This window comes from Montipora foliosa, chromosome 11 (assembly GCF_036669935.1).
Source record: "Montipora foliosa isolate CH-2021 chromosome 11, ASM3666993v2, whole genome shotgun sequence".
Lineage (NCBI taxonomy): Eukaryota > Metazoa > Cnidaria > Anthozoa > Scleractinia > Acroporidae > Montipora > Montipora foliosa.
In genome coordinates, this window is record NC_090879.1 from 8547640 (window position 1) to 8570659 (window position 23020).

Below are 23020 nucleotides of genomic sequence, written 5' to 3' on the forward strand. Positions count from 1 at the left end.
TTTTTTCAATGGTGCTGGACTAAGAGATTTTTAAAATTAGCAAGTGCACTTAAAGTTAACAATTCCAATTATATTATGGAAACGTGTAGTCTTACTCGTATTAAATTTGTCCTTCGGGCTGGTGGCTCCCTTTTAAAATCAGAAACAGGCTATCTGAGTTAGTTAGACCGCTGTCGACTTGTGAAGAATGAAGTAAGGTTTATATGAATTGAGACTTATCACGAGATTAGTCAAAGACGAAAAATGAACTATCAACTCGAGACGAATTGTTAAAGTTGACAGTATTACAGAATTAACATGAAAGTTAGTTTGACGTTTGTTTAGGGCTTCCGTTCTTAGTTACGGAGGCCGTCTCGTGAAAAGATGTAGTAATATCGTATTATCATGAGAGTCACGTGTGTTGTTGCTGTCTGTAATTAGTTTGGGAAACAATAAATGACAAAATAATTGGAAATTCCTCCAACACATTGGACGTGTTTACAAGTTTTAAACTGATAAAAATCCTTCCCATATCTCGCCAAGACAACGTGCCTTGGCGAGATATGGGAAGGATTCCTTTCAATTTAAGACCTATCGCAATAATGGACAGAGAGGTTGTAAAGAAGCTAAAATGATCTTCTATACTACTGTCGAACCACTATTAAGCGGTCACCTATCAATTTCCCGAAATTTGCTTCCCATGTTTACTGTAAATTTGACCTCTATTAAACGGTCACCTCTATTAAGCGGACGCGGTCGCAAATTTCCCTTTCGTAAACGGTCGTTGCCATTTGAAACGGTCGATGCCATTTATGACGGTCGACTACACACTTCACTTCAAAGAAAATTAAAAGAAACAAACTAAGACAAAATATTTACAAAAATTAAGACAAAAAAGGAAAACTAGAGGAAAAAAAGAGTCCGAAAATTTCAAGACTCGAACTCGGGTTCTTAGCCCTCACCCTAAACAGAACCCTAACCCGAACCCTAACTCCTATGACCAGCGAGACACAACTCCCAGTAACCGAAACCTTTTGAGTTCTTAGACCTAATGAGTGTAATTCAGAGCTAAAAAATGGCATCGACCGTTTTAAATGGCAACGACCGTTCTGAGAAATGGCAACTACCGTTTACGAAAGAGAAAAAAACGACGGGGTCACCGTTTGTATTTCACAAATGACTAGTTTTATTGTGAATCACCTCTATTTAACGATCACCTTGTTACAAGACAACATCAATAAGAGGCATATTTTTGGACAGGAAGATGAGCGAAGCGTGTCCAGTTTCTTTCGCAGCTCATCAAACGCAACCTACGCATTGCCTGTGTAAAAATACAAGTCTGCGTGGGTGGGTCAACCGGCGCACACGTCGAATTCCTCTTTTATCAGTTTCCTTTGCAGCCAGACACAACAAAAACTGTAACCTTCAAACTGATACTCGCTTGGAAATACTGTTATCATTTATTGCGTTAATGTTGTTGCCAACAATAAAATGTAAATTAGTTGATCAGTATTTAACGACAGAAGTGTATAGGCCTTGAACTTCTGGTAGGAAACAGATATGAAAGGTTTGAGATTTTGCTACGGCTTTTCGGGACCTTCGAGAAACGGGCCCCTGATCAATTTCTGCCACAGTACGGGTTTGATTTTAGGAAACCTCTATTAAGCGGTCACCTGGCTATTTCCGGAGGGTGACTGCTTAATAGAGGTTTGACTGTAGTAAGGTTGCCAGACTGAAGGAAAGTAATATCTCCCAATGGTGGAAGGAAGTTAAAAAGACTGGCAGTCTACCCACACATCTAATGAGTGGTGGCATCAATTACCTGATAACACCAACATCACATCTGTTGATATGTTAGCTGATAAGTTCAACAATTTCCGGTTTGGTCTAACATGTCACTTTGAGCCCTTATTTATGGATAGCCATGAAGTTACACCCGTCCCTGAGGATCTTCTAGTTTCACCTTCCAAGGTGTTCATTACCTTAAGCCAAATTAAAATGAATAAGTCTCCTGGCCCTTGAGCTGGCGCCTATAGTTATAGTTATGTGATTATAATATCGTATGTAATGAAAGTGTGTGTACGTTGTTGAAATATTATTTACTAGGTGTTATTTATATTATTCATACATAAGAAATTGCTGTAATATCATTTTTATATTGTGTATGTAATTTTCTGACCCGCACTGTAATTCAGCTCTGCTGCAAAAGTGTTGATTAACCATATCTTATATCGAAAGTACCTTTTGTCTGTCGACGGAACGGAATTGGAACGTTTTAAACTAGGTTCGCCTCTGATTGGTCGGATTTAAATCTAACCAGGAGACAGAGGATTGAAGGAATACGTTTGGAAGGACGGTCTGAGCAATACTTTTTAAATGGCGTAAATGAGGTGTTTCGTCAAGAAAGGTAACAGTGAATGTTGTGATGCTGAACTGGAGTCTGTCTCCGGTGTTCGTCCTGGCAAAGTAACTGGAGCCATCCCAAGGCATCACTCAAATTCAAAATGCTCTTTACACATATAGCATTACCATATGACATTACCAGCGATATTAGGAGACTTTGGCTTTGTGTAACAAAAGAAATGTCAAGGGACAACTTCCATTGAAAAATAGGCACGCTTTGCGTACATGTGAGTAGTGATTCGAAGATAGTGGTGCTAATTGGTTTTGTTGTGTTTAACATTGCACTATATTACCTAGCTGGATTTTTAGAGGGGATTCAAATTGTGTGGATTATTTGCAGGTCTTGGACAGAACTTGAGATTGCCTTTGCTGTTGAAAGCAGGTAATATTTTATCTACTTGCTTCCAACAGGATATAGAATGTATCACTGTAAAGCTGCTGTCGACTATTTGTAGAGCACTGTAGTTGTCACGTACGAGTATTTTAGTAGCAAACAAGACAAGAGAGGCAGTGTTAAAACGAAAGGAAAAAGTAGGCAGTGCACGTGGATACCATATGGGAATAACCTGGAGATGTTTCGATAGTTTACTTATCTGTTGGAAAAAAAAGAAAGTGTCCATTCTTACGAGGGCAGGAATTAAGCGGACTACCTATAACAATTTTCAATGGTTATGACTGCTGATTAAAGCTTAGGAAAACCTACTCAAACCGAAATGTTGATCATCGTTTGTGCAAAGTCACAAACAGACACTTGTGAACGAGTTATCTTTTATGATATGTTGTGCGAGCTCAAGCCCTTTATTTCTGTTAAGCCATGTCTTGCGCGGTTAGTTACGTAAGAAGTTAAGATGGGTGACCATCTAAAATTACGCCATGTTGTTGTTCATGAAGTTTAGCTCTGTCGAGTACGGTTAATTCTTGGACGGGTGACCACGTTGGTAGGATACATCGAACTGATGCATATCTATTGGGAAAGTGGCCTTTTCCTTCAAACGCAATGGTTTACAACAAGCAAATTTCCAACGAATTAGTACTTCCTTTTGGAGACATCTATGTAGTAGTTCAAAATTTTTGTCTTCAACCAGTTCAATTTTGATTTTCCTTTGTTTAAGATTATAAAAATGAATAATAAACAAAGAACAATCTAAATTGAACTGGTTTGAAATTTTTAAAACGAAGACTTTCAACCACAACATACCCTTCCAAAATAAGGCGACGCCGACTTGGGAATTCGAAAGAGCCGCGAGTCGCTTCGCAAAATAATGAAAGTCCAATCGGTAAGAATGTCGCCGATGTTAATATAAATTGTAAAAAGTTGCAATGAGCAACAAGACTACAACAAAGAACTTGTAAGTCGCAACATTTTGCAAGACACGCCCTTTTTTTTTTTTCCTTTTTCACTTTCTTTAAATTGTATTTTTACTCCAAAAGATAGATGGCAAAATGTGTCATACAATTTTGTAGTAATCGAAATGATATATCAATGACTGCGGCCTTGCGAATGTGTTACAAAGGATAACGTATACTTCTCCGACAAGAGATCGCATCTCACCATGTATTAGTGGAGGGTCGCGTTGCACTGATTGGTAGATTCGAATAGACTAAAATTCTTCGAATTCCTTTGGTCTGGTTTTCTTGCACCGATCATGTTGAAAAAAGCCTCATTATGGATTTCAGGATCGCTTTTCTCAGTGAATTTTCGAAAGACGAAGCTCAAATTCGGCGAAGGAATGGGGACATCCTTAATCGACCGAATGCTGGTGTTTTTAAGGTGAGAATTTCATTGGTTTGGCGTCAGTTACAGCTTGAGCAAACCGAGGTCACCGGCCGGCGGCTCGGCGTTGCCTGCCTTGTCAATTTTCCTGACTCTCTAACTGGAGACAAGATCTTGCAAAATGACGCCTAAAACAGCTCGGAACGACCAAAAAAACATAACACACGACTCAGCTGCCCATTTGTTTGATATTTCACTGAATTATTTCCTTTCAAACTTTATTGCCGAGCAAATCGAAACCGCCGTATCTACACATCGATAACAACACAACCAACAGAGGGTGGTCCGCCTGTGGTTGCAGCTTTTTTTTATGCGTCTGGGGGTGAAAACACAGCTTTGGACCGTTTACGAAAGGGAAATCAACGTCAGTCGCAACACTGGATTTTTTATGCGGTCTAACGATGTTAGTGAACAATGGCCTTAAATGCCTGCATGAAGCCGCTAAAATAAATGGGCTTGCAAACGCATTCTTTGTTGGCAAATACAATGCCATCCCAAAGTCAAACACGACAACCACATTCTGATGAAAGAATACGTCACGGAAATGTTTCACGTTGCTTTCCCTCCACATGACATCATAACAAACTTTGAGAAACTCATTAAAAGACATTTCAAAGCGCACCTTAGTACCCCTGGAGAAATATACAAAATATACTACCAGAAGTTGCAACAGGCGATCGGACAAGCAATAACTTTTATGCTCTCTTTCCAGCACTCTTGAGCCAAAGTCTTAAATGATTTGGGACCTACTGCATTATTATTTCGCAAGGCATGCATACTACAGCACAGGGAACCCAGAAACATGAACAAGGCAAGGTAGAACAGTACATTTCCGATAAATTTTTATGGAGAAGCTAATCTGAAACAAAACAAGTTTGATAAACCAATGAAAGCAATTACTTGAGTACGATTGAAAAATGGCCTAAAGCACAACAAAGGACTACCATCCTGTTACCCTGTGACTGACCAAGTCATCAATCACGGCCCCACAGAACGATTCTCCCTTTCTGGGCAGGGGCAGAGTACAGTAAATGCAATCATAGCTGACTATGTTTTGTGTGATTCACACTTGTAAACTACAACAGCTTCATGGCAAATGGGGACAATCAAACTGACCATGTCTCAACTTAATAATAATTTATACTACAAACACGGTATTGACACAATTTTGAGAATGGCTATTGTTATGGTATCTCAAACTCACCAATGTGCAACATGCCATATTCTAGAGTACCCTCAGGACTTAGTGAGCCTGAAGTAGGAGTCACTGTCACTGACAACTATTTACAAGACAATAAACAAGACATGAAGGGGGGGTAGTTTCTAAAGAAACTATGGTGCTGCGTCGGTGGGGAAGTAGTGTACAAAAATTTGGTTTTATCAACGGAGGTGATAATGTAAATTGACCACAGTACAGAGATGCTTAAAGCTGACGTCAGAGCGAATCGAGGACCTTTCACTCTTAACACTACAAGGCTGTTGCCTAACAGGAGCCCGGTAGCCTGGGGCTCCTAAAGAATAGCTCTGGGCGCCTTAATTTTTCACAGCAACACCTTTCACTTCATATGTTGGGCTCCTAAGTTCTCAGCTTTTAGCTCTGAGAGCCCCTTTAAAATTTCCTTAGGCAGCAGCCTTGCACTAGCAAAATATCGGGATCTAAGCGATCTGTTAAGATCACGGATCGTTTCACATGTATTTCTGCTAATGTTATTTATTGCATAACCTGTACGTTGTGCAATAAATTATACATCGGCGAGAAAGGTAGACGACTAGGTGACCGATTCCGCGAACACCTTCGCGATGTTGACAAGAATAACAAGGATGCATCTAAGCCAGTCGCTCGTCATTTTAATCTGCCTAACCACTCCAAAAAACAAATGGCTGTCTGCGGCCTTTCCCTACATCAAGGTACGACGGAAAGCCGCAAGAATCTGGAACAAAAATTCATCTTCCAAATCGGCACCCTTAATCTCCAAGTTGCCATGTTACCACCGATAGCGTAGCTCCTACTCCACTAAAAAACCACACACAACCACAACTCCTCGATTCGCTCTGACGAAGGGCTAACGCTCGAAACGTCAGCTTTTAGAATCTCCGAACAGTGGTCAATTTACATCATCAACACTGTTGATAAAACCAAAATTTAATAAACAAGACAGGCTTACAGAAATGTCATTAAGAGGGAAGGCAAACCAGAATACTCTATCTAGTGGCCATATCTAGAGGGTGCAATAAAATACACTGCCTTCTTCTTATACAGGGTCTATCAAAGATGGAAAAGGTAATTGTGGAAGGAAGAGGTGGCTAAGGAGGAGGAGGAGGCTAAAATCACCTTGAAGCAGAAGAAATCAATTGCTGGTTTTTCAATGAGAGCACAAACCCGGAAAAAGCACTTTGGAACAGTAGAGAACCAACAAACTCATCCCACAGATAGCCTTCAAGCCCAATAATACATTTTAGGCATCATTGGTGGATTGCGAGTACTCACTGCAGTGCATAACCCCTTTCCTTATACAGAGGATATCTAAAGGCTGGCCTCAAAATGAAAATGAGGTGAGTACTATAGAGTAGGGGGGCACCCAGAAACAAGTAAAGAGACCCACCAAAACAGTGAGAATAACACTATTGCAGCACTGAAAGAGTGGTGCTCATAAGCAACACAGAGTTAACCATGCCATTGAAAAAAATTAGGCCCATTGCCCACAAGGAAAGTGCTCATGATAAAGTGTAATTCTGTATAAGACCATAAAGATTGAAATTTATTATTGCGAGTGCTAACTGCAGTGCAAAACCCCGTCCTTATACAGAGGATATTTAAAGGCTGGCCTCAAAATGAAAATGAGGTGAGTACTATAGAGTAGGGGGGCACCCAGAAACAAGAAAAGAGACCCACCAAAACAGTGAGAATAACACTATTGCAGCACTGAAAGAGTGCTCATGAGCAACACAGAGTTGACCATGCCATTGAAGAAAATTAGGCCAATTGCCCACAAGGAAAGTGCTCATGATAAAGTGTAATTCTGTGTAAGACCATAAAGATTGAAATTTGGCGAGGTCAAGGTGAATCCACTCTATTCTCCTTATGGCTTATGTCAAAGATGCAAAGAAAATGCATTCAGATTGGCAGATTTATGTGTTAAGATAAAAAAGAAATGAATGGAAAGGTTAAGACAAACAAAATGAATTTTCTCTTTAAGGCAACATTGTAGTTCAGTTGAAGTATTGGTCTCTAGCATGCCTACTAGACAGTGCCATTAATACAACTTTCATTCCCACTTACATTTCCACTCTTTACTGAATTACTCGTATAATTAAATGCATTAATATAAGATTGGCCCAAAATGTTTCTATGCCTTCGTGTACTCTAAGAGTCGAAATGTTTAAAACACTACTGGGTATGCCTTGAAATACAGCTGCTTCAAAATTCACACCAATAACCTTTAGTTTTTGTCTACAAACCTGTATAGATGTCAATCTTCTGCGATGACGCATCTCTGGGAGCAGAAAAACAGAATCAAATGTATCAAACCCTGATTGACATGCGCTAATAATAACATAGAGGGCAAAATTACTGAATGCTGATTGGTTAATGAGGAGGGCATTTCTTTCTTAATTTTGCTTGTGAAGAGAGCAAAATTACTAGCTCACGATTGGTCGAGTGCCAAAAATACTCCCTCCTGATTGGCTGAACGCACCGCTTCCACGTTCAGTTGGTTTCTTCATTTTGAGCAAAACAACTTCGTATTCTTCGAACTGTGTCTTTCAACATACAGGGGGCGTAGCCAGGATTTTTCAAAGCGGGTGTCACAGTGTCAAACAGAGGGTACTCACCAGATTGTGGTACTCCGGAAGGTGAATTTTTGAGTGATAAGAAGAAGAGAAAAAGATTTTTCTCATGAAAGGCTTAAGACGTGGATCGACTTGCATGGCACCCGGCGTAGTGGGATCGTGAGGTTGAAAAACAATGACTATTCAACGCACCAACGCGTTTTTACCAAGGCATCTTGCAGCTCACCAAAAATGGTTACAGGACATTTTGCCTTCATTGTGAGGTACAAGTAGCTCAAACTTGGTTGAAGAAGTTCTTTCTATGGACAAGCCGTTTGTTTTTTACGGATGCGTGTTTTTAAGTGGTTTGTTATTTTCAAGTGGTAGAAACCTCAAAAGCACAGGTGAATTAAATAAATTAAATAAATTAAAGCCTAACATTTGGTTAAATCGTTGTTGCTTTTGTTCAGGAATGAAATTAGAATTTTTCTCTGAGGGGATATAAATAGCAATCCTCAGTACTCGTTTGGGACGTAAAGAAGTAGTTGACTTGTTTGCGAGCGAACGAGTGTTTTCACTCCACTTGGCTGATTGTTTTTCGAAGTGCATCATCAACAATGTTAAGAAAATTTTGCCCCCTGTGCTATTAACAAGTAATCGCCATGGGTCCTCGTAAAATTAAGGTCTAATATCACTTGTGTTTTCAGAAGTTGCTCAAATTGGCAATTTCAGCAACTTCTGAAAACACAAGTGATATTAATCCCTAAATTTACTCGGCCCCATGCGATTACCTATACAAAGTATACGGAGATAACATTGGTTTAAACAATGATTATTTGTATGGTCTTCTTGTATGCCCACTAATTACATTATTTCATTCACGAAGGTCTGTCTTTTGTATTATCATTACGATGCAAAGTCCATGCGATTATGATCACCAAATGGACAAGAGAAGCAGACAAAAAAACGAGGGATGAAATAAGGATAACCATTTTAATGTTAAAACAAACTTCAGGAAAGGTAATAAGCCAAAACTTGCAATTTACGCTCGTTGTGGGGTGACGCAGTACGATTAGCGCAGGGTAAGCTACTTTCTTTAGGCACATTTGAAACTTAAACATGTTGTTGTTGTTGTTGTTGTTGTTGTTCGTATATTTTCTAGGGACTTGCAGGGACCAGCATGAAAGGACAAGGGATTCGTCAACACATTTGTTAAGAGGGGATTATTTTTCAAATGCCGCTTGGCGGCTAATTTTCTTACCGTGCATTATCCACCAGCTCTGCGAGGGCTCCAAATAAAAATTCATGTGTTGTGCTAGTAAGTAATCATGTGAGTGATTAATAAAAATACGTCAGACTGTAATAGGGCATTAATTTAAGTACGGTGGTTACGACTTTTAGCCCCGAGGGAATAAGGCGATTTGAATTTACATCTGTATGGGAAAGTAGGGCCCGCTAGACCGTGGAAAGTCAAGCATGGCGAATTTCAAATTAATGCCGAAGCATTCGTTCAATAAATAGAATAGCTCTTGAAGAATATACCGTCCACTGCATCTTGGAAAGTACAGGAACCTTCCTGTAACTTGGAAGATTTTCGAGTATAGATAAGCTAGTCCCATTCATACGTTCGTTTGCCCTTACGCGTGTTTTAACGAAACATGTGCTTTCAAGGCGCCCACGCCACCACATTCCAAATACTCTCACACAACTCGCCTTCATCAGGGAATTTAAAGGATTATTAATCAACAGCATTTCAACGATAACTTCGTGACAAACACTAAATTAACTTACCTATTCGTGTGCAAATATTCGTAAGTTAGCTGTGCTCTACGAAGAGTGGAATAACTTGATGCGCTTGACATTTCTTCGCTTGTGCTAAGGAGCTCTCGTCAGCAAAAACTGAGTAACTGTCTTATTTCGCTCCCACAATGGGTCCCATGCAAAGATTCTTTACCTCGCTAAAATTAAAAACAATTTCGTCCTTTATAACTAAGTCTACGCTTACTAACTGTGGCCCAGATTCGCTCTTATTCCACACGAGTTGGTTAGCAACGCAAAGTAAAGTGCTCATCGAACATCACAAACTATTTTCATCGTGACTCGAAGTCTCGTTCAATCCAAGTGTTGTCGGCATACAATTGGCTATTACTCATTGACTTGACAGCGCTATTGTCTTTTTCGATCTCTTATTGGCTTCTTCAGGAGTGACGCAATTGTCACTTCCCGCCGCACCCCATGTCATGAATAAAGCTTTGTCATGAATATGTTGGCTTCTATGACCGCCATAATCGGTGCTTCATCAGGTTACATTTTACCCTTTCTTACCTGATCAGTTTCATCTAACTGCCAGAAAAGGAGTCGAGATGATGGCCATAGAGAAATTTAAGCGAATGAGGCATTTTGGTACCCCAAATAGTGGGTAATGTATGAATTCATTCCGTTAAAATGAAACGGTTTTGCAAGCTTCTTGTTTCGATCTTGTTTGTGAATTCTGCTGGTTTGCTTTATAGGGACGGAAGTTTAAGTTTTCATCAAATTTGTACTTCATGACATTTGTCTTTTGCTGCCATTCAACTGGGCGAGCTTCTCGGTGATATATAAGAAATGGCTCCGCTTTTTGAACCGAAAGCGTTGATGCGTGTTTCCAAAATAATTTTGTTGTGTTTTTCATTAGCACTGAAGAATGGAACGCGTATATTTTCCTTAACTTCGCCTTGCCTTCGTTTGTTTTTGTAGCCTTGACGACTTGTCGATAACTAAGTGATAATAGCTGTTTTTACATAATCAACAGCAATAGATTTTGTCTTCCGCAGTCGCCATATTAATTAAGGGAAGAACTAGAAATTCCTAAAATACTAAATATTTATATGTTTGAAACCGATGAAGCAAAATTAAAGTAATTCTTGACTATTGTGGAAATGTACGAAGAATAATGATTAATCGTGTTATCTATCCGCTCCAAAGTCTACAGGTTTTTTTTAGTGTGTAGCAACTCGTCTAATTTTAATGTTCTTTGTCACGGTTCACGAACACAAGAGTTTTATGTTGTTATTTAGTTCTGCACTGGTGCACTTTTCCCATGTCGACCGTAAGAGAACTTTCATGTGTACAAAGTATTTAAGCAAGGGTAGCTGCTTTTCTGTCTTTTATTTAAAACACATGTCACCGAAGGTAAGCTTCTGCTTTCTTCTCGATCAGCTGTATGTTCCTCACCTGATCAGAAAGAATCGCATTCGCGTTTCTGCATGTCAAGTTTTGCCTGATGTGCTTTCTTTGTCTAAAACAGGACCCGGGCAGTTACATTTCGTGAAGGAATGTTCTTAGGGAGGAGTGAAAAAATTTGAATCATCGCCTGCTGTTTATCACGTGAATGGTCACGCTGAAAAAAAGTGTGTCGTCCACAGACATAACATTTGGCTCGTCAGCGAATGTCGTTTCAATTCTGTGAATCATCATTCAATTATGTTGTCAATAAATACGTGCTACAACACTCCTTCCTTTTGGTTTGCCTTCATCAGACGGCTTCACCAGAAGTATTTTCAAACTTTGTTGCCCCATGGTTTTCTGGGTTTAGCAAATCACAGATGCCTTCATCAAGTAACAGGATCCCACCAAGAACACAAAAGACTTGTGTGACGTCTCTGTACGAAGATCAAGGTTTACTGTCAGCCGAAACTGCAAGCAATTTTCTCGCTCAAGTCGACGTCAGTTCTTGTTCGCATACAAGGAACTTGCGAGGACAAGCATGAAAAGACAAGGGATTCGTCAACTGCGGTTGATGCGGTTTGTTCATCGTCTTTAAGTTCTTACCGGAATTTGACGGACGACTAAAGATGTCAACTAATCCTAGTCAGGGCTGTTACGGCGGAAGTCTCTTAACTAAGAAACTCATCAATGTATGTTGCCTGTTTGATAAGAGTTTTCTGTTTCAACGCACTCGCTTCGGTTTTCACAACAGGGAGACCTGTTTGGACCACTAGGTCTTCGTCCAGTTATCTCGTATGGAAAGTGATCGGTGGGGACATGAGTGAAGCTGCTTTCGGATTCCTGCCCTGTCCTGTTTTGGTCGGGCATGAGGTCAAGAATTTTTGTTTCCAAACAACTCTTACCGTCAGCAAACTTTATCTTGCGGCTGCATTAGCCAATTTCCGATCTCGAATTTTGGAGCGCAGGCCAAATCGGAAATGTTTTACACGCCTTTCAACCTTCTTAACTGGCTTGAAACCACCAGCGTTGTTGTTTTTCACATATGAAGTTAGTCGACTTCCATTGAGAGGCTTTTAGAATGCAGTTGGGTCTCAAATTATGCGGCCTTCGTTACTACCATGAGTTTCCCAAAATTCACCCTGATAAACAGAAAAAGGGGAAGCAGAGTCGTCTACGGGTACTACTGAAATGCAAGATGTTGACTGTCTGCTTATATCTTAAAGTTATTTTAGTCGTCCGACCTCCTAAACAGTTAAATTGAACAGAAAATGTAAACAATTACCTGACCTTTGTAGGGAAGAGCGGCGAAATAAACACTGAAGGACAACTGCGGCAAATGAAAGAAGATCCCATGATACGCTGCATTAAGAATCTGTGTCAGCTGCGATTGACGTATTTCTTGGATGTGGTGTCAATCAACGTAATGAAGCTAAGAGACAGGTCATTGTGTTCGGTGGTTGTCCACCTGCGTTACTAAAGAGTTAGTTAACCTGGCTGAAGTTAAATTTCCTGGTGCACACAATCATCTCCGTAAGTCTTGAACGTATTCTTTTAATATGGAAGATGTGGCACTTTGTTGTGATATATCTTTGCCGCTCCCTGTGTATATCGTGTCAAATGAGACAGTCAGTTCTTATGGCTCGGTCGTTGACGTCTGAGCATTAATAACTCCGCTCTCGGCGTCATTTTTAGTCATTATGTCGCTTTTTGTTGGTGGCATCGTCGCATTTGCAAATAATTGGCAAACACGTCTCATTTTTACCCTTTGTTCCGCTATAATGGTTTTCAGTATTTCTCCATGTTGTTAGCCACGGTTTGTTTTCTAATTTGTCTTGACCACCTAACACGTTGATGTGCAATCCCAAAGCAGGTCCTCGAACTTGTGTTTTTCCAGATATGTTTTCTATAATATCGAAGTTTTAGCGATTTTAAGTATGACATCCGTCTTTGCAAGACTTAAAGAAAAGCCGTGTTTTGGCAATCATTTCTAAGTGAAAGGTGACTTTGTGCCATGCAATTGCTGCTTTCATTTTGTACACGTCAGCGCACATTACAATTAAAGTGCAATTAACAATTCGCGTACGGAAAACCTCTGAGAGAATTAATAATTTAACTGGTTTATCAAAGTAATGCATGCTGATCATCTTTTCAACGAAGTGTCATGACAGTTTTCTTGCGATCAAACGTTGTGAGATCCGAACATTTAAACTTATTGGAAAAACTATCGTTAGCTCTTTATTGGTGTTGTTGAAGTTCCTGTTTTACGGGTTTAAACATCTGTGGCGTTTACTGGGTTGATTTATTGCGTGACACCTGCAACAGCTCTGTTTGAATTTCTGCTAAGGGCAGCTGTGCTTCTCGTCTTTAATTTTCTGTTTTAATTCATCAATGTGCTGAAGTAGCTTTGCATGATTGGTCCGTGCAGTCCTCTCTCATTTTCCCCACTAAATGTGTCCGCTTTTGAATGACGGGACTTCTTTCTAAGTGGTTGCTTGATAGCCAACTGGCTCCTGTTTGTTAACAAAACCAGCCAGCGGCTTCGGAATGATGTCTTAGCGGGGATTGCGCGACATTCGCTCGTGTTGGCCCCATTTTTCTCTAGTTTTTAATTTATTGTACCTTAAAAATGGAAATCTTGAAGTTCTGGGTTTAGTCACAACCATACGCTGTATTGGCCAGTTATTGGTTGTCTCGTGTGGTCTACTATTGCACGAGTCTCGATCCTTTTCTCTTTCGTTCTCTCTCTCTCTTTATATATATATATATATATATATATATATATATATTATATGTAATAGACTACAAATGAAGAGATAACACAACTTTAGTTTACACCTATATTTTGCCCGCACAAGACGGCCTTCTTCAGGGTGATTAGAAACCGTTACACAAGAACGTTAACTACACGCTACTTAAGCTGCAAAATGTACGAGTGACTATAAAGCTTAACAAACTTGACTAATTAACACATAGCACGCACGCACGCATATGAAAAAGATGAAACTAAAGCGGCATAAATAATAAAAACCGACAATAATAACTGTAAGGGAACAAAAACCCAATAACGACAACAATAACAACAACAACAACAACAACAAAAACGTGTAAAAGAGCGTTCGCGTGCTATATTTATATGCTAACACCAGCTGAAACACCATTAGTAACTACCGTTTTCTGGCGACACGATTCTGGCTTTAGAAGAAGCCGCTGTCGTTGAGGCCGTCTGGTCTCAACGTTCGTAATCTGCATGCCCACTCTTCTTCTTTTGCAGCCAGTTTATCGTTAGTGTGAACCTTATCAATAACCTGGACATCCTGTAGTCCATGATGTCCAGGGCTTCAGAGTTGTTTTCTTGGAACAAGGTACGACGGCGTAAAGTCCCTATGAAGGATTCTCTGCCTTTTATCATGCCAATATTGACGGAAATAGTGAACTTGAACTTTTCTCTGCGGTCGACGATCTTCCCAACACGTTAAAAGGAATCTGAAATCATACTACTCTTGAAAGAAAAAGACTGAAACACAAAACTGTAACCACCTACGTCAATGGATTTGAGCACAGAGCCCTGAACCATGGACAGCCATGAAATGATTTCATACATTCTGTAGAATTCATCTGAACCGGCTGGTTACACATTTTGTAACAAGCTGATTACACATTTAGACTTGCAAATGAAGCTAACAAGCATTCAATGTGGAAATAGGAAGGAAGAAACTGACAGCATTTGTCGTCGTGGATTTAGCCAAAGCTTTTCACAGTATTGTTAGTCTCGCCATCTCCTAATGCTTCGTTCGAGCCTTGGGTGTCTCTGACGGCGCTGTTAAATGGTTTAAGAAATAATAGAAACTTCAGGTAAGAAAATCTTTCCTGAACCGAGTGTCCAATTAGTATACAGGAACTAAACAAGTCGGATCAAAAGGTCTCGCAGTTGCGCAGTTCAATTGAAGCTCTTTTTGGATATCGCTGCGACGAAAAGGCATCCCTCAGCTGCACCGCCTTCGAGAAGGGTTCGAAGCCAACATGTGGCAGTGGAATACGGCTCCGCGTTCTTTCCACATAGAAACGTTTGATACTCGGGTCGCATTCCACCGTTCTGTACCAAACCGGGATTTGGTTGCCTGATGCTGTGAAAATAGTTTGCTTCAGTCTTTATCCGGCTTGTCTTTCATATACTATATCCCGGAATAATTAACGTCCATAAAACAAAAAAAACAAAGCGAACTTAATAATACCTAATCAGAATAACAATGGTTCTTTTGTCTTCCGCCATTTTTGTTCCGGTATACGAAAGTCTACTCCTTTATCCCAACATATGGGAGCTTAAGAAACGACGACGACGACGGCAATAACAACGCCACAAAACTGTGATATCTTTGGTTGAAAGAGAAAAAGTCTACAAAAAGTCTGGTAAAACAACCAAGGATAGCGTGAACTAAAAACGCCTACACCACTTTCCTGTCATATGGTTTCAGTGAACCAACCTCACCCATCAAAGCTGCTCCTGTCTACTGGCTCAACAGGTATGACAGTCGCCTTTGAAAAGCCTGAAGCTACTTCTTGAAACACCTTACTTCACTAAATGATGAAATAAATGAACACTTACACAATAATGTTTTTTTTTTGCCTTCACTTATTATTTTTTTAATTTTTATTTGTTAATTTTATTTTTAATTTTATTTTTTGTTTTGCATCCAGTCCGTGTTTGTAGTCTATATATTTCGGGTCGGAGAATCGATGAGCACTCTTAAATTTATGCATGACCACATCAGTGGTGAGCGCATCAGTGCTTCACACGTTTTTTCCGGCGATATCAGTCAATGGATGTCTTGAAACGAAGACCCTATAAGACCCCGAAAACGAATCGAAGACCTCAAGTCTCTTGTTAAAGAAAATAAGCGAAGTTCAAGTCCATCGTTTGCTACAACTTGTCTTTTAACCAGTCGGGTGTATTTTTGTTGGTAGTCACAAATGTGCATACACCACGGGATATTGAGTTAAGCTCCGATAGGTTGAATCCCATTCTTATGCGCTCCCCATGTATTTCCACTCTTCCTTGCGGTGATTAGAACACCCACAGTTTTCCCACGAACGGGGGCTTCTGATTTCTGAGTAGGCAGTGTGGCACAGTGGTTAGGGCGCTTGCCTTTGAATTCCGGAGATCCCGGTTCAAGACCCGCTCTGACCACTCGATGCATTTGATCCTGGTTGCCCCTGGGTCAACTTGCCATCTGCACTTTGGACCTGAAAAGCCCCTATGGGGAGCGGTCAATTAAGTATGAATGTATGTATTGGTGTAACACAGTCACAATGATTGTTCGAGCAAAGTATTTCTTTTTAGTTCTAGTGTGACAAAGACAATGGCGGAAGATGTGGAAGGTTTTGAATCTTGTTTGAGCGAAGTCCTGTGTTGAAGCCGAGGGAATCGGGTCTCCGTTTTACGTTGAAAAGGGAACAACAACGGTCAATGCGCCACCTTTTTAACAGTATAGATGTAATGGCCGTTTTGCCAACAGGATTCGGAAAAAGCTTCAAGTTTTCAGATATTTGTCATGATGTGCGGAGTTCGAAATAAAAGAAAACAAAGAACATCATCGTGATTTCGCCATTACAAAGCGTTATACGCGATCAAGTGGAAAAGAAAACGCGGACTGCTTGGACGATATCCATCAAGGGAAATTCAACATTATATACGTGTTTGCTGAAGCCGCTATGGATAAGTGTTTCCATAATTCACTAGGAGAAAAAGATTCGTTATTTAACAGCACTTTGGCTGCGCTTATTGTCGACGAAAGTTTGGACCGGACTGAAGTAAGCTATTCGCTCGCTTGTAGATACTTTGTGTTTATACAGGATAAATTAATAAAATGCCTGCAAACTATCAGAATCCATATGTTTTAGGATCGAGGAAATAAACTGTATTCGTCAAATTCTCTGCTTACCTTGCCTAATTTAAGCTTGAGTACTATATCATGAACTGAGACAAGATGAAGACAATTACGCAGCTCGCCTGTTAATCTTCTCTCGTTGTGAGAAGAAAGCGGCCCCTTTGCACAAAGTCGTGCGATATGTTTGGTCGAGCATTTTACTTGCTACTTCGTTTATGATTCTGTGACAATACACCTTATTCCAAAATGGCCGCCCTTATGGCCTCGCTTTCAAACGTAAAATTCAAAAGAATATTTAACCTTGAACCAGGCCATAACGAAACACAAGAATACTAAAATGGCGGCCATTTTGGAACAAGGTGTATTTGACCCAAAACTGTGGATTAGCAAACCAGGGAGGAAGTTCTCTTGTAATTTCCAGACGATTTAGTACGACTCATTTTGTAAACCACTGCGCCAAGAAATAGCCAGAAAATCGCACTGAAATCACCGCTAGTTTAAAGATCGCAACGAAAACCTCTTGAATGGTTTCACTGGTCTGCTTTGGTGGAGCTTTGCATTTAGCGGCATTACTAACCCGTCGCACTCTGTACTATTTATGTTCATAAATTTCGTATTTTACGAGCGCATGCACGGATTGCATACACGTTCTGAAAATAGGCTGTTGTTTTCCACGACTTCTATTCCAACCACTCTGCAAATATCAACAAGAATTTGTCCGAACTACCTTTTCTTTTCGATGGTTTAAACAAAATTTCGGAAGAAACATAACCAGTCTCACCAGGTTAAGAAGATGCCGTTACACTGAATCTCACTGACAAATTCTGCTTTGATCGCTCGGTGACTCCTCGGTTCCTCGATGTGTTTTGACAGAAGTAGTGAGATTTTAATCAGCGCGCGTTAAAAACGGTGGGCGTTTTTCAAACATAGGGGGGGGGGGGGGGGTCCCCTCAATCTCCTCAGTCTCCTCAGTCTCTTGCCCCAACTTTTGCCCAGCCAGTTTGCGGAAAATTGTTTGGGAGAGGAAACCTTGCTTACGCAGGCTACCGTCACGGGGACTTCGCAGCGGTTCCCCATCCAAGTACTAACCCCATTCGAACGGGTTTAGCTTAAGTTGACACTTGGACCAGCATCAACGATGGTGATCTTTGTGTTGAATTCGGACATATTTTGTCGAACTTTACAACACTTGAAAGAAAAAAAGCAAACTAACAAAAACCCGGTGTCTTGCTGTCATTTTGTCACAAATGCAGCCTTTGTTTCGTGAGTTGTTGGTATTTTAAAAACACGCAAGCTGACTTGATCACAGGGTCAATTTCGATTTTGCGATTTTACTTGTACAACCAAAAGTAGGATAGAAAGATTGAATGTAATAAAAGTCTCCCAAAATGTTTTTCGCTGATTGTAACTGGTTTTATTTTTCCTCAATGCGCAAGCGGGCGGAGTTCTGCGAATCTTTCAATCTGATTGGCTCTGGGAGCGGGCGGAATTTTTCTATCTTGACCGCCAACCGGGAGGAATTCTAGCCCTGGTTGCATGAGCTTGTGTAATGACCTTAAATTTCCATTTTTTGACGCCGAATGCGTTTACATACCGAAGTACCGTATTTATTCGGTTAAGCGACCAGGGCGCTTATTTAATTTTTGGACTTTCAGGGTGTCTTTTTTTAAAGTTTTTATTCTTTCAGTGCCCTCCAAAGTGATAATAATTATAGTATAGTTTATGCGCGGTCCGTATGCCATGACCTCGGGCCAAATATTTCCCGTCCGGCCCTCCCACTCCACTCAGTCAATAAGTACATTTATTATATGGCTACGTCTCACGAGGACTGGGAACTACAAAATTCATGAATTTGATTGGCTAAAATCGATATTGACCGCGGTCTAGATTTTCCCATCTAGACCGGCATCTAGACCGGTAATGTTTTGCGGTGAAAAGATGCAAACTAAAATGCAAAAATATTGAGTATTTTCTTCTACCAATATTTATTTATGGAAGTGCCAAACAGCATGATGACAAAAGAGAGGATGAAAAGCAAACTTTGACAGAATTAAGTTCAGCTCATCGCCACTCATCGCCGTTCGCAAGCAAAATGTCAGTTAGTACAAACCAGTTACATTAAACGAATTAAATTGTTCTTGTTGGCCATATAATAAACATCTTATTAACCGAGCTAGGTCGGTCTGTATGGGAGAATCTTGACCTCGGTCGCTGGTACAGACCTCACTGCGTTCGGTCTGTACTGGCGACCTCGGTCAAGATTCTCCCATACAGACCCCCCGCTCGGTTAATAAGAACTAAATTATGCCCGCGAACATAAACTCTATTGCTTTACTACTATGTGCATCGGACCATCGTGCAGGAGTTCGTGAGTTCGACTGGACCAACACTCAAGAGTCCTTCTTTGTTTTCAAAAAATCGAAAATACTTTCGACGGAGCATTTTTTCCGCGTGCCAATTTTTGTCTTATGATGCACTGGTTGAAACTTTAATTCGCGATTTTCACCAATCCCATAATGCAGTTCATTTTGAGAGGTTATTTGCATTAAAACAATGGATATCCAGTTCACTGAAGCATGATACAGTCCCAAGAGTAAATAACTTGTACTGTTTTTATGTAAAGACCGCCTTAATACGTTATTGCATTATGGGATGGGGGAAATAGCGAATACGAGTTCCCAGCCTTTCCTCAAGAGGAAGTACTAATTAACATAAAGTATGGGCTGAGAACATGTGATCTGTCTTTCTGCTGACTTTTCTTTTATTTCAACTTGTAATTGGTCCAGGAGTCAAGTCAGATTTGGCCTTATGTGTGGAAGCGATTGCCTCATCAAGAATATGAATGTCTCTACAGATAACAACTGCCTCAGCGGTGTCTGACACTTGCAGACCGCGAATTAACCCTAACCTAGCCCCAACTCACAGTTATTGAAAAAAAATCGTTTTAAAATGGGTGCTGATAGTTAAATACTGTTTATCAGCGCTATTTGTAGGCAGTCTGCGCTTTGCAGTTGTCTTACACCTCAGCCTTAAATCTCAGTGTTGCAGACAAATTTTGCATCTAACCGAACCAACGCAAAGCATTTACATAGCTCTTGGCACCCTCATTCACCCATATTCTGCGCACACTAGGCAAGTCTCGTTGTTTGCTGGGTTCACGGATTTGCAGGATCGACATGCAGTGCACTGTGTTCGTCGATGTGCGGAAATATAATGGCCTCTTCGTGGGGTTCTTTATCTCGTCACAAGCGCCATCGATTTACCCACCGAAAGTCTGATTCTTCGCCAACTCCGGTACATCTCGCAAGATCCCTCTGCGTGGAGAAGATATTTCAGGTGGATTTTGGGCCCGTTACTAAAGATAGGTGCGCAAATGCAAGTGATTAGGGGGAGCTTAAGCAGGTGCGTTTTTGACATGCGGACGGCAACCGGAAGTGAGCTGTTTTTCCTTTTAACTTGACTCCACGCAACCGCATTTATATTGCTAAGTATCTTTTCTCCGCAAAATATAATAAGTATGAAAATTTGGGAGACACCACTGTCCTGGCAAGCGAAATGTTCTCTTCCGGTTGCCGTGTGAGCCTCAAAACGCTTTTAATAAGCGTCGTGAAGTGTCCCCTTGCTCTTCTCTGCAGCTTTGTTCGAATACAGACAGCGGCAAGAAGTGTCCCTCCGTTTCTCAAGTAAATTTTCCCACAACCCAAAAATAAAGCAAACCCTAACAGTTACTTAATTGTTTAAAAGTGGTAAAATAATATTTAGACTTAAAGACACTACGTGTTGGATGTCAAAATTAGGCATACATCAACACCTTTTGCTGTTTATCAGCAGAAAATAAAATTGATTTCATTTAACAAACGAAATGATACATGAATTGAATCATATATATTGAACTGCGGATATGAAATCAAGTAAAGCTATGATCCTCGCAGTTATGAACGCAATTTTAAGGCTTATCTTCGCAATTGCTATAAATTGCGTTCAGAACTGCGAGGATCATAGATTTACTTGATTTCATATCCGGAGTTCAAAATATGATTCATTTCATATAGCACTTCGTTCATTGATTCATTCATCAAGGGACATTTGAACCACAAATGACCAGCTCCCAACGTTAGTGACTTCACAGCTCAGTTGGTTAGAGCGTCGCACTGGTATCGTGTGGTCACGGGTTCAAACCCCGTTGACGCCCTGGATTTTTCAGGCTTCTCTACGCAATTGCTAAAATTGCGTTCATAAACTGCGAGGATCATAGTTATACTTAAAATTTCATTTCTATCAACATTTAGAACAATACTGCGAAACTCTTTTCATTTACACCAAACATCGTTCATTTACGCGAAAACACATCCTTGAACGATTTTAGCATAAGCAACATTCACTAATACAAGCATATGCATCATGCACAATTATTTGCTCGGAATGTACCTTCAGTTTGCGCAATAATCAATTTCCATGAAAATGCGTTCTTGTTCGTATGGTCACATTAAATAATGTTGCCTTTGTGAAAAATGGTCGTCTGTTGATGTAATAGAATGTGAGTGTATGCAAAACTCGTTAATGAAAATCCCAAACACTAAAATGAATGTCAATTGACTCAAATGTTTGCACATTACTGCTATGAAAGTTGATTATTGCGTAAATCAAGGTACATTCCGAGCAAATAATTGTCCAAGGATGCAAATGCTTGTCTGATAATACTACTGAATGTTACTGCTTATGCCAAAAGCGTTCATGAATGTAGTTCCGCGTGATTCTCAAAGTCATTAATAACTCATAACGGTATTAGCCAATCCGAGTGCCCCTTTTTGGTCAGGTGCTTCCAATGAAAATACAGGTCAAGAAATGACCGAATTAATTTAAAAACTTATCAAAACATCAATCAAGACACATGAATTTAAATGAACCTATATGTTAATGAACCTACAGAAAAAACACGTATAAATGAACTACCCGCACACAATGCATTTTAAATTTCCCGAATATTCAACAAAATCTTTTGCAGTACCTTTCATCATTAGCTTCCGGAGGATAAAAACGAGATTTGGACACCCAATAGTTCAGCGAAAGACCGTCCATTTCAGCAATGTCTGCTCTCAACGCAGTTCGTAGTCTTTGAAAAGTCCACCGCGATCTAAAACCGGCACTTGTACCTCTCTTAACCTCAGCCATTCGGCGAAAATGCTCATATCCCAATTATTTTTATGTTTAGTTGAAACTGGAACGGCCTCGTTAAGCGAATCACTTTCTTGGGGAGACGATTTTGGCCGGAGAAAGACGAAAACGACGCGATTCTGACTCGATCTCCATCACGCCCAATTATGTCAATTTTTTCAAAAGTTCTTCCTTGTTTTAAACTCACTCAAATATTGAATATTCATTACTTTTAAAAATTACTATTTCTTGTCTAATAAAACAAAAGATCATCACATTACACTCGTACTTAGTAAAAAAAAAGGTTGAGAAGTCATGTCGAAAACTCGTGCTTCGTGTTTCATCAGGGATTCCAAATACCTTGAAACAATAAACGCATTCCGCCTACGGAGTGGTGTTTTCATCTGTTTCTCGGTGATGAAACACTCGCACTCGTTTTTGAAATATTACATGAATGATGTTAGGTGTAAATGAAAATAGTTTCTCACTATTGGTATAACTATTGGCACAAATGAAATTCAATATTTTTGCTAATGAACAGCAAAAGGTGTAATTACTTGCATTTTTGGTCATAAGTGAAAATTGGGAAAGTGCGAGGAATGTGACAAAGAAGTCAGGCGAAATCAATAGCGTCAATTGCAGCACTGATTTGTTTTGGTCTGCAGCACGTTCAATACAGGTGAGACATTGGGAACATTTAACATGAACTGACCATGTGACTACACTTCTTTCGTTCTGCCATATAGCATCCACGTTTATTCCACTGAAAACTAAGCAATCTAACACGCCGCGATAACCCAGTGATGATAAGAAAAGACTTGTTGCCATCACAGTTAATAGAGGGGAATTA

General features: G+C 40.1%; 1 protein-coding gene and 1 long non-coding RNA gene across 7 annotated transcripts in view; one reads left to right on the top strand and one right to left on the bottom strand.

Moving 5' to 3' along the window:
* The window catches only part of LOC137977703 (ATPase MORC2A-like), a 37082-nt gene extending 24565 nt beyond the window's left edge, over window positions 1-12517 (bottom strand). Inside the window, exons 1-4 of one of the 5 annotated variants that reach the window (XM_068825010.1) lie at window positions 12419-12517; window positions 9716-9882; window positions 9186-9239; window positions 7616-7650 (exon numbers count right to left, since the gene is read on the bottom strand). In XM_068825010.1, coding sequence (XP_068681111.1) covers window positions 7616-7650; window positions 9186-9239; window positions 9716-9786 — 160 coding nt within the window. In that variant the 5' untranslated portion in view covers window positions 9787-9882; window positions 12419-12517. Of the gene's footprint in view, window positions 1-7615; window positions 7651-9185; window positions 9240-9715; window positions 9987-12413 lie in introns of those variants that run through there. The other 4 variants (XM_068825009.1, XM_068825011.1, XM_068825012.1 and 1 more) reach the window with 4 other exon arrangements.
* Window positions 10145-18389, top strand: LOC137977707 (uncharacterized). Of its 2 annotated transcripts, XR_011117867.1 has the most exons (3): window positions 10145-10343; window positions 11211-15651; window positions 16470-18389. It is a non-coding gene; the product is annotated as an uncharacterized lncRNA (long non-coding RNA). The 2 variants fall into 2 exon arrangements; XR_011117866.1 differs by lacking the exon at window positions 16470-18389 and having other exon boundaries at window positions 11211-15741.
* The last annotated feature ends 4631 nt before the right edge of the window (window positions 18390-23020 follow it).